This window comes from Meriones unguiculatus, chromosome 1 (genome assembly GCF_030254825.1).
Source record: "Meriones unguiculatus strain TT.TT164.6M chromosome 1, Bangor_MerUng_6.1, whole genome shotgun sequence".
NCBI lineage: Eukaryota > Metazoa > Chordata > Mammalia > Rodentia > Muridae > Meriones > Meriones unguiculatus.
The window spans coordinates 131,009,023-131,020,896 of record NC_083349.1 but is presented as its reverse complement, the minus strand read 5'-3'; the positions used below and the strand labels follow the sequence as shown (position 1 = coordinate 131,020,896).

Here is an 11,874-nt window from a genome sequence, read left to right as displayed (position 1 = left end):
GCAGCAGCTGGATGATATGAAGGACAGGCTCTCTGCAATTCTGACTGGTTTGATTATTACATTTAAAATGCAGTGCTAGATGTACTGGGCTCACAAAATTGACAAAGCAGCAGCATGCCAGCAGAATAGGGAGGAAGCCTGGAAATGTGGGGACTTGAGAATTCTGGGGATAGAATTTCCTTATTAAGGAAATGAGACTCTATGTGGAGAAGTACAAAGAGCACATCCTCTTCCACTAAGGCTGGGCAAGGCAGTCCCACCAGGAGGAAGGGACTGAAAAGCAAGCAACAGGGTCCATGTCAGAGACAGCCTCTGCTCCCCTTACTAGGGAACCCACATGAAGACTAAGCTGCCCATTAGCTGCTACATCTGTGATGAAGGTCTAGGTCCAGTTCATGCATGGTTCTTGGTTGGTGCTTCAGTCTCCCTGAGCTCCCCTTGGGCCCAGGTTAGTTGACACTGTTGGTCCTGAAACCCACATGCTTCAGAGGGGCATGTGAGGCTACCTCTTCCTTTTTGCTGTTCCTCAGGCTCAGTTGAAATCTGTGACAGCCTAGTGCTGAGAATAAGCTCTGGTGTAGCAACTCCTGAGGCACAGAAGAGCTGGCTAGGCTTCGGGCTCTAGAAGGAATTGAGGTTACTTGGAAAACATAAGGCAGCTTTAAAAAGAACCAGTCTCCTCCATGTTCTCCAAGCCTGTGGGAACTAGAAGCCATCTCTCAGTGTCTACCTGCCTGATGATGACAGTTTTTAGCTCCCCAATGTCCCCAGGATAGCAGCCTCTGTCTCTTTTATCTGATTAGTCAATGCTCACAGTAAGCCCCGCCCTCAGCATACACCAGCACACACCCCCAACACAGCAGCAATAGTCACACACATGCTGCAGGACTCTCAGTTGGAGCTTGTGATATTTTGAGAAAATGGTCTGGAAGAGAAAGGAGAGAGAGAGAGAGAGAGAGAGAGAGAGAGAGAGAGAGAGAGAGAGAGAAATCACCAGTGTAAGGAAGTGAGCTCACAGACATAGAGCCTAACAGTCCACACTTAAAGCACACACACCAGGGTTTATGTGACTTCTCAGAGAATAACAGGTTTCGCCCAGCTCTCAACAAGTTATCTCCTAGTGTGCCTGTGCAGCCCTTTCTCCTGCTCATAGCTAGCTGCAAGCGTGCTTCATTTGTTCATGCCTTGGGGGTAGTCTTGGTTTGGATTTCTGTCATTTGTCTGAGTCTCTCACAATCTTGGAAAAACTAACTTAAACCGTGAGGTAAACACAGCTCTCCGTCGTGCTCTGCTCTGCTCTGCTCTCCGTGTGCTTCAGCAGGAAATGCATTTCTGACACTTTTAAAATGAGCAATCACATGTATAATCAACTTGGTTAAAACTTCCTTCCTGGTAACTGCAACACTTCCTCTGCATCTGGATATGAAGGGAGCCCCCAGAAAAGCGGAAGAGTCGAGAGGTGCCCTGGGTAGGTTTGAATCTGTTTTGTTTTCGTTAAGTAAACAAATGACCCTTCAGCAGCGTCACCTCCAGGGCTGTCTCAGGTACTACTGCTTTCTGTTGTTTGCTCTTTGCTCGGTCTAACTCGAACAGTGACGCTTCCTTCTCAGCTACAGTATTTTTGTCTGGAACAATTGCCGGTTCGAGATGAGCCAACCAGGGACTGTCTGAATTTCATTGTCTCGCTCAGCCTAGACTGTGTGTATCCGCAAGGTTCCGGCAAGGGCTCGCAGGTTCCGGCAAGGGCTCGCAGGTGCATTAGTTCTTTCTGCTTTTGTTTGTGAGGAAGGGGGTGGCCGCAGAGCCCATGACCGGCAGGCTCCGTAGCCTTACAAGCGCATGCTTGTAAGTGTTTTTGTAAGAGGACAGAGCTGCTTAGTCCCAGACATGAGGAGAACCAGTGAGTATTTGGTCAGCGTACCTTTTATCACTATATAGAATGAATCTTTGGTATCACTGAGGCAGACACTGGGTTATATTTGTATGCTTAAATTTGGGCATGTTTTATTTTAAATTTATGTCAGTATTGATATAGCTGCGGTTCTTTTCTTTGTTAGTTATTCTATAATGTACCAAAAAAACCAAAGTGAATGCTTTAAACTACACAGTGACAGTTGTTTGGGACAGTTGGTTTCATTTATTTACTAAGAATAACTTCAATATATTTTAAGAGGAGGGAGAATCGACTTTAAAAATAAGTTAACCCAAGAATTGAACATAAGTTGAGATCCAATGAAACTTGTCTTTTAATTAAACTCTTCTTTGGGTATATAATTAATACTCCACTGTTCTTCATGAAATAACTAATTATGGATCTCATTAACATCAGTTAGAGAGTAAATGATATTTTCTGAAATATTTGAATGTGGTTTAGAATATAATGTAGTTCCAATGTAGCAATGCTATATAGTAAAATCAAAATGTTTTATGAATCATTTCTCAGTTTTGGCACTCTGAGAGTTTCAGTCGTTATTTGATGGGCTCCTTAGTGGAAGAAGCATCATTACACTTAAATGCTCTGTAAAGGGCAAATATTTATATGTGGGTAATATGATGGGAACAAGTTTGTAAATTCCTGGTAAGGAGATGAAAATATTAGAACAAAAAGAAATGAAATTATTGTTTAGAATCTAAACAGATGATGGTGGAGGGAGGAGAAATCATCCCTTCTACCATAGCTCCTCTAGAGCAGAGGCAGGTCAAACCAATCCGCTCAGTTAAGATTACCTAAAAGTTATGTTGGGAAAGTTCAGAGGTCCACCCTCTGCCGTCACAAAGCAATGACAGCCAGAATGCTCCACATCCCGTGATCCAAAATGCTATGTGTCTCCAGTGGCTTTGATTACAACCTTTACCAACTTTGCTGCTTTTGAGTTTTATGAATGAAATGACTGGCTGTCTTATATAGAAAGAAAAAAATGAAAAGAAAAAGGACAGGAAGTTGGGTAGGGAGAAGGCTCTGGGTTCAGACAGTTTGAAAATAGAGAACATGAAGCAAGATTGGGTGTCTGGGCAAGAGAGGCGTGAGACTGAACAAAGGAAATACAATGGCTTGTTTCCAGAGCGGCCTCCAGGGTCTGACACTGTAGCACAGAAACCGGGGCTGTGTCCCTGACTGTGTCCTTGCACAGTATCCTGTGCATCTGTGTGTTTCAGGGCACTAACAAGCAGCTAGCATTCTGAGCCAGTAGATTACAGACACTGCTAGATCAGTGTTTTACAAATTTATGTGAATGCGTGAGTGTGTGAGTGTGTAAATGTATGAGTGTGAGTGCGTGTGTGTGTGTGTGTGTGAGTGTGTGAGTGTGTAAATGTGTGAGTGTGAGTGCGTGTGTGAATGTGTGAGTGTGTGTGAGTGTGTGTGTGTGTGAGTGTGTGTGTGTGTGTGAGTGAGTGTGTAAATGTGTGAGTGTGAGTGCGTGTGTGAATGTGTGAGTGTGTGTGTGTGTGTATGTGTGCGCATGCGCGCATGCGTGCACACGTGTGCAGGTGCACAAGCACACCTGCAGAGGGCAGAGAAGACACACTCCCCCTTATTCCTTTCAGGCAGGGTCTCTCACTGCACCTAGAGCTAGGCTGGTGGCCAATAAGCCTCCATGATTCCTCCCATCCCTGCTCTCCTCCCTTCCAACACACGCACAGAAAGAGAGAGAAACAGACAGACAGAGACAGAGAAACAGGGAGACAGGGAGAAAAAGAGAGACAGGGACAGACACATACACACACACACATACACACACACACACACACACACACAGAACTGGGGTTACAGGCCCATGGTGAGCAACGCTTATGAGGATGGTAGGAATGTGAACTCAGGAACTATGTTTGTACAGCAAGCACTTTTATCCACTGAGCCATCTCTCCAACCCCATAGCGCTTTGCAATTTTTTACACACAGAGACACCAAAAAACAACAAACAAACAAAACCTAGAAAAAAAATGTACTGCCATGTATACATTACCCAATCAAAAAAAAAAAAAAGGGACACTGCCGTATTTGTAAACTTTGCCTCCACCCTGTAGGTGTAAGTAACCAGGCTGACATATAAGAAACAGAGCTTAAGTAGGCCACATCACGTCCGTAGTAAGTGGCTGGCCCATGCCCAGTCCCACGTAGGCCTAGGGCTCACACCGACCCGCTACACCTTGTCCCTGTCATGGTGCAGGAACGTGCAGGGAACAGCGTCTCCTGACGAAGCTGTTTGTCCACTCCCAGGTCACATAGGGCATGGAGCTGGAGAGCTATGAGCAACCCGTGGTTCTGAGAGAGGACAACCTTCGCCGGCGCCGGAGGATGAAGCCGCGCAGCGCGGCAGGCAGCCTGTCTTCCATGGAGCTCATCCCCATCGAGTTTGTCCTGCCCACCAGCCAGCGCATCAGCAAGACGCCGGAAACGGCGTTGCTGCACGTGGCCGGCCATGGCAACGTGGAGCAGATGAAAGCTCAGGTGTGGCTGCGCGCGCTGGAAACCAGCGTGGCTGCCGAGTTCTACCACCGCCTGGGCCCGGACCACTTCCTCCTGCTCTACCAGAAGAAGGGACAGTGGTATGAGATCTACGACAGGTATCAGGTGGTGCAGACCCTAGACTGCCTGCACTACTGGAAGATGATGCACAAGAGCCCCGGCCAGATCCACGTGGTACAGCGACACGCCCCTTCCGAGGAGACCCTTGCTTTCCAGAAGCAGCTCACCTCCCTGATCGGCTACGACGTCACCGACATCAGCAATGTTCATGACGACGAGCTGGAGTTCACTCGCCGCCGTCTGGTCACGCCCCGCATGGCTGAGGTGGCTGGCCGGGATGCCAAACTCTATGCCATGCACCCTTGGGTGACGTCCAAACCTCTCCCTGACTACCTGTCAAAAAAGATCGCCAACAACTGCATCTTCATCGTCATCCACCGCGGTACCACCAGTCAAACCGTCAAGGTCTCGGCAGATGATACTCCGGGGACCATTCTCCAGAGCTTCTTCACCAAGATGGCCAAGAAGAAGTCCCTAATGAATATCCCAGAGAGTCAGGGAGAGCAGGACTTTGTGCTGCGGGTCTGCGGCCGCGATGAGTACCTGGTGGGCGAAACGCCCCTCAAAAACTTCCAGTGGGTGAGGCAGTGCCTCAAGAACGGAGATGAGATCCACCTGGTGCTCGACACGCCTCCGGACCCAGCCCTGGACGAGGTGAGGAAGGAAGAATGGCCGCTCGTGGACGACTGCACTGGCGTCACCGGCTACCACGAGCAGCTGACCATCCACGGCAAGGACCACGAGAGCGTGTTCACGGTGTCTCTGTGGGACTGTGACCGGAAGTTCAGGGTCAAGATCAGAGGCATCGATATCCCTGTCCTGCCTCGGAACACCGACCTCACTGTTTTCGTGGAAGCAAACATCCAGCATGGCCAGCAAGTCCTTTGTCAGCGGAGAACCAGCCCGAAGCCCTTCACGGAAGAAGTACTCTGGAATGTGTGGCTGGAGTTCGGCATCAAAATCAAAGACTTGCCCAGAGGGGCCCTGCTGAACCTCCAGATCTACTGCTGCAAAACTCCAGCCCAGTCCAACAAGGCTTCTGCCGAGTCGCCAGGCTCCGAGTCCAAGGGCAAAGCCCAGCTTCTCTATTACGTGAACTTGCTGTTAATAGACCACCGGTTCCTCCTCCGCCACGGGGACTATGTGCTCCACATGTGGCAGATATCCGGGAAGGCGGAAGAGCAGGGCAGCTTCAACGCCGACAAGCTCACATCTGCAACCAATCCTGACAAGGAGAACTCCATGTCCATCTCCATCCTGCTGGACAACTACTGTCACCCGATAGCCCTGCCTAAGCATCAGCCCACCCCTGACCCAGAAGGAGATAGGGTTCGAGCAGAAATGCCCAATCAGCTTCGAAAGCAATTGGAGGCGATCATAGCCACGGACCCACTTAACCCCCTCACGGCAGAGGACAAAGAATTGCTCTGGCATTTTAGATATGAAAGCCTGAAGCATCCGAAGGCATACCCTAAGCTGTTCAGCTCGGTGAAATGGGGACAGCAAGAAATTGTTGCCAAAACGTACCAGCTGTTAGCCAGAAGGGAGATCTGGGATCAAAGTGCTTTGGACGTTGGTTTAACCATGCAGCTCCTGGACTGCAATTTTTCAGATGAAAACGTGAGAGCCATTGCAGTTCAGAAACTGGAGAGCTTGGAGGATGATGACGTCCTACATTACCTGCTCCAGCTGGTGCAGGTAGGGCTGGGGGTGGTAGCAGGAACTGCTCTCTCAGAGGATGTATTTGCATGTGCACAGATACCCCATTCAGGAGTCATGCCATCTATCCTTTGTTCAGTTTCATGATCAGTCAGCCCAGTGCTGGTGAAACCACAGTCAAAAAGTAGTAAACGCTTCCATTGACTTTTTTTTTTTTTTTTTTTCGGGTTTGCCAGCGAGCATTTGCCAGCGTTTGAAAGACACCAGTGCTGTCCTTCAAATTTTAGGAGAACTGGCCCAGTGGAAATTACATTGTCCTCACTGATTATTTTAATGATGGATTGAACTAGTTGCAAGCTTCCTTGTGCCAAGGCCCCAGTGATTTTCATGTTCTTTGTGTACTGTGTAATTCCACTAATAACTATGAGGGTGGTCAAACCAGAATTGGGATTTGCATTTTATACATATGGAAACTGAGATACAAGGAGACAAGTTATCTGTCCAAGACCACATATCTTAAAAAAGAAATGGACCAGAATTAAAGGGCTGACTAACACCAGGCTTTATCCCTTTTTCAGACTCCAAATTATCCTGCATGAATCTAGCAGCAAGAAAATGCAGGTTAGAGAATTTTTTTAATCTCTGCCGGTGCTTATTACAATTCATAGAACAGCATGTTATGCCTTTTAAATGAGTTTCTTTTTTATTCTTCTTGAGACTTTTATACAGGTATACATTGGAATATGATCATATATACTCACTCTTCCCCCTTCAAATTCTCTTCTTGGCCTAATTAATATGTCTCTCTTTCAAGTTGATGTCACCTTTTCCCTAATTACTACTAAGTCCGATTAGCATTGTCCATGTGTTCCTGGGTGTAGGACCATCCGTGAGAGCATGGGGTCCCTGCCAGTGGCCACATCTTCTGAAGAGAATGATTTTTCCTCTCCTTGCAACCATCCACCGCCAATAGCTTCTCAGCAAGAGGTGGGGCCTGGAGATCCCCCTCTCCCCATCTTTGGCAGAACTTTGGCTGCTTCGAGCCTGCACAGGCTGTGTGCGGGTGACCACAGTTGCTGTGATGGCTTTGAGGCCTGTTCCACAGGAGGAAATGTAATGCTTGGTGCTGTAACCCTGACCCTGGTATGGCGCCGGTGGCTGGGGAGGTCATAGACCCTCGGGTAGAATGGGCTATTGTTATTTTTGCTAAATGGTTGTGTTGAGTAGAATCTTGACAGCCGCCCTCTTTAAACAGGCATGAGACTGTGTTCCACTCAGTTCCCATGATGCTCCCTGCTGCCCTGTGGGGTCAGTGATATGTCTGAGATTTACCTGGGTTGTTCAAGAGTGACAGTTCTGCTCACTTTAGTAGTTCTCAGCTTACATTGAATTGCTTGACAAGGGAAAGGAACACAAAAACAAAACAAAACAAAAAATGAGGTAGAAATGGTATTGAATAGCACAGATGTGCTCATTCCTTAGTTCAACAATTTCTTCAGTAAAAAGACAAAGCTTTGGATTTGCTGCAGTGCACACACACAAGCGTGCATACACACACTGTTTAGTAGCAAATGATGAAATTATGACAAAGGCTTCTGGGAAAAGTGCTCATAGAATACTATGAGCAAATAGGGGTCAGGTGACAGTCAGTTTTGATTAATGCATTTAAGGAAAGTTTGAGTAGAGAATATTTGATCTGACAATGTTTTCATTGCTGTGTTCCAAAGTAAAACAACAGAATTCTTTGCAGAATTCAAAGATGAATGGTGTTTTTCTTGAAAACGTTTTTAGGTGAAAGATGTCAATTGATCTTATTAATATTGGACTGTGGACTTAAATTTGAAGAGTAGTATTCATTTGTGCAGCGATTTGAAACGTTTTCGGCTCCAACTAAATGACTCAGGGTTGGTTAAAATGGTCTCTCGGTTGCGATCTGCATCATTGTTGTAGAAGTGAAACATGAAGAAAGACCATTTCTAAGGCTAGAAACTTAAAACACTTAAAGTGAGTTCTGTTGACTGGGTAACCACATTCTCAGAACTTGGCTTAGAGGCAGTTCTATGGCACCTACTTGACCACACCCAAGAGAAGCACTTTAGAAAGGAGGGCTAGAATTGAAACATTAAGCTCAGTGCAGATCAGACCAAACTAGAAGCCCAGAGTGAGAGCTGTGAACATCAGGCTCCAAAATATGTGCTAGCCTGGAAATTTCTTCTGTTCTTTGAAGAGAAAGACCATTCCTATTTATAAAGAAACTGGTCTGAGATAGTGAATTTTAAACTTATATACACTACCTACCCTCCAGCTTATATATGCATTGGTAATTAAATAATATTTGTTGCTTTCAAAACTATAAGCTATTTTAAGCTTATTGAAAAATAAAAGATGAAAAATATACAGGCACCCACCAAGATTTAGTTCTTTTTTTTTTTTTCATTTTATTGGTTATCTTTCTTCAGTAATAGAGCTGTAATTTCACGTAAGTCAGTATTCAACCCAGAGCCAACACTGTGAAAATGATCAAACCCTTACTATGAAGACCAAGTTCTGTCTGTGGAGACATAAGGACCAGGGCTGTTCTGACACACAGCTCTGCAACGCAGAGGGGCAGGGCAGGGCTGCTGCTCACCTACAGTTAGAAGGTGGGAGTGGCCCAAAGGGAGGTGGCAGGGCTTTAGGATCTTCACATTTGGTCCTCCTTTGCATTAATGTTCTTCTGGTAGCTACTGTGTTCCCACCGCCCATTTGCCTTGAAACAACCACTCTTATGTTCCACTTTAAAGAATTATTATAGCCAGGTCTACCTCTCCCTCTCCACTTCCGATAACCCAAGTCATTCTAACTTAGAGCAAAGGCCTTTGCACCTTCATCTCGGCCATTACCCAGATCACAGCACTGTGTATCGGGAGGTCTGGCCCCAGCCCCAGTTTTGTCCTCATCTAGGACCTAGGATGCTAAGTAAGTGCCCCTCTTGTCCCCAGTGTCCAGGTGTCTAATAAACAGGAAACTGGATTTCAGTGACTAGGGCGATTCTTAACCACCTTAGCTGGAATTACCCCCACCCACGCACTGAACCATGGTTTTTCCCCATTTCCTTGCTCCTGACTGACCACCACAGAGTAAAATAAATACTCAAATGTTCTCCTCCCTTAGGCTGTGAAATTCGAACCATACCATGACAGTGCGCTGGCCAGGTTCCTACTGAAGCGTGCCTTAAGAGTAAGTATTTCCACCCTGATAGCAATGTAACAGTTTAGGCCACCAGGAATTGCCCGGTAAACCTACAGCGTTAGTCATCATCTTAACCATCTTGTGCCCATCTCAGAACAAAAGGATTGGCCACTTCTTGTTCTGGTTCTTGCGGAGTGAGATAGCCCAGTCCCGACACTATCAGCAGAGGTTCGCGGTGATCTTGGAGGCATACCTGAGGGGCTGCGGCACAGCCATGCTGCAGGACTTCACGCAGCAGGTCCAAGTGATCGAGATGTTCCAAAAAGTCACCCTGGATATCAAGTCGCTCTCTGCAGAGAAGTATGACGTCAGTTCCCAAGGTACAGTGGCTGCACTTTCTCAGTTCTCTTTCCAAATGCCATAATCATTGTGATTCTTCTCTCTGGAATTCAGGTTGTGTTTTGCTAAAGGCAGCCAATAAAACATTGTTTTATTCAAGTAAATGGATTTAAAGCTCTTCTTCTACAAGACATGATGTTTTATGACCATAAACATGTATGATCTTAAAAATGATGTTGTGCATATGGAACTTGGAGAAATTAAAGAACCATGTGTGGATGGAAAGTGTAATTTTCAATAACATTTCCACACACAAGAAGTGATTTCCAAGCCTTATTTCCCCCATCTTTGACTATGTTTCTACTGATTTCAAATTGTCAGAAATTTAAGGTACTATTATTGAGAGGGTAGGTTGATTTTAAAATTTTATTATATACATTCATTTGCATCTCAGAATAATAAAAATAGGTAAATGTATGTCACCTTCACACACACACACACACACACCTATTCTCTGTAGCCATTTTCAACCTCTTGTCTTCGCTCTTGAAAAATTAATCACTCCTCTAAGGTTTGGGTTGGTACCACTTTAAGTTGTGGTCATTGACACATCTTTCTGGCATGAAAAAAAAAGTGAATGAAGGTTGAACTTAGAGAATATCTTTTACTCACTTTGTAAAACAAGCATTACAGCCTAAAACAGACACTAATGGCTCTGCCAACTGATTTCAGCTTTTGAATATTTTAAATGTCTAACCTTCCCTTTCGACTGCTTTCTGGTTCATTGACTATGCTACCCCCAAAACTATTAATGTTAGTAATAACAATCTTACATTGGGACTGGGCCCCGCTTGTTATCCAAGCAGCAATCTGTACTCTGTGTGTTTGCCTTGAGAATTTTGAGGTTGCCACATCTTTTGCGCACACACTAACTTCCTCTTTTGAGAATTTGCAGAACTCTAACCCCACTCTGTTTAAGAGTGTGCTCAAATGTCTGCGCCACAAACCAGATGGCTGCTGGAAGTCTCACAGGCTGGAAGGGCTATGGCAATGCTAATACTTAGACTCACTCTCAGCACATCCTTGTGACTGGAGGTTTTTCCACAGGTGTTAACACGTCTTCTGCCTGTGAGGGAACATTTACAGTTAAGTCGCTCACAGTAATCCTGACTTACTTAGCCTACTCAGAATGGCTAGATCCCAAAGGCAGAGCTCTGTATTACTTTTCCTACTGCTAATTTCCCAAATGAAACACATGGAGAACTAAGGAAATGTGACCTCGGGATAGTACTGATAATGTCTTATACTTACTCCACTCCTGTATGCTTTTGATAATTGCAGTCATTTCACAGCTTAAGCAAAAGCTTGAAAACCTGCAGAATTCGTATCTCCCCAAGAGCTTTAGAGTTCCCTATGATCCTGGACTGAAAGCAGGTACCCTGGTGGTAAGTATCAGTGGGAGTGTCTCTGTGTGTTCCTTATGTCTTGCAAATGTCTAGCATACTTTATAGAGCTAGGTCTTCACAATGGATCTTCAGTAGACACAGGAAGCTAGAGCATCTCCAGAGGGGCTCCTGTCAAGACCCTCTTTAGCTACTCTTACCCAAAATCCCAATACCCAATATAACATCCCAATGGAAGGTAGTTGCTCTTCCATTGTGTTTTAAATCAGCTTATTGATTTATTCTTTACATAAGCAATTGTCCACAGTGTGAAGTTCATTGAGTTTTTTATCAATAAGTGCTTCTATACCATTCTTTTGGAAATATAACAGAAATTCTTCAAGTCAATATCAGCTGGCCATATTGTAGGTGGGTCTATGCCTCAGCTCTCTGATCTCTTCTGTTGATTTAAGTGTCAGTCCCACACTAACAAAACCACTCTGTATGCATGTAAGAATCTTGCAAAGGTATACCTCCTCTAAGGCACCTCTTCTGCATGTATTTTAAGCCCCACAGTATTTTTTTCTTTTGCTTTAAACAAAAATATATCTATACTAAATAGATTAAGCCATTTTAACCTTTTACCCACATATTATTATGTTGGGTGTGCTCCTAATATCACTTTCCTTTGATCTTTAACATGTTATCTTGCTAGCTGTTGGCAATAAATTCTTTCAGAGTTTACTTAGATGAAAATGTTTTACTATGCATTTATTTTGACCAATATTTTCACTA

The 11,874-nt window shown here is 45.1% G+C and overlaps 1 protein-coding gene across 3 annotated transcripts in view; it reads left to right on the top strand.

Annotated features, from left to right (window-relative positions):
• The first annotated feature begins 1,405 nt into the window (after nucleotides 1-1,405).
• Nucleotides 1,406-11,874, top strand: part of Pik3cg (phosphatidylinositol-4,5-bisphosphate 3-kinase catalytic subunit gamma) — a 34,506-nt gene continuing 24,037 nt past the window's right edge. The window contains exons 1-5 of one of the 3 annotated variants that reach the window (XM_021662664.2): nucleotides 1,406-1,544; nucleotides 4,220-6,226; nucleotides 9,341-9,406; nucleotides 9,513-9,738; nucleotides 11,039-11,142. In XM_021662664.2, the coding sequence (XP_021518339.1) occupies nucleotides 4,232-6,226; nucleotides 9,341-9,406; nucleotides 9,513-9,738; nucleotides 11,039-11,142 (2,391 nt within the window). In that variant the 5' untranslated portion in view covers nucleotides 1,406-1,544; nucleotides 4,220-4,231. Of the gene's footprint in view, nucleotides 1,545-1,613; nucleotides 1,901-4,219; nucleotides 6,227-9,340; nucleotides 9,407-9,512; nucleotides 9,739-11,038; nucleotides 11,143-11,874 lie in introns of those variants that run through there. The other 2 variants (XM_060366838.1, XM_021662665.2) reach the window with 2 other exon arrangements.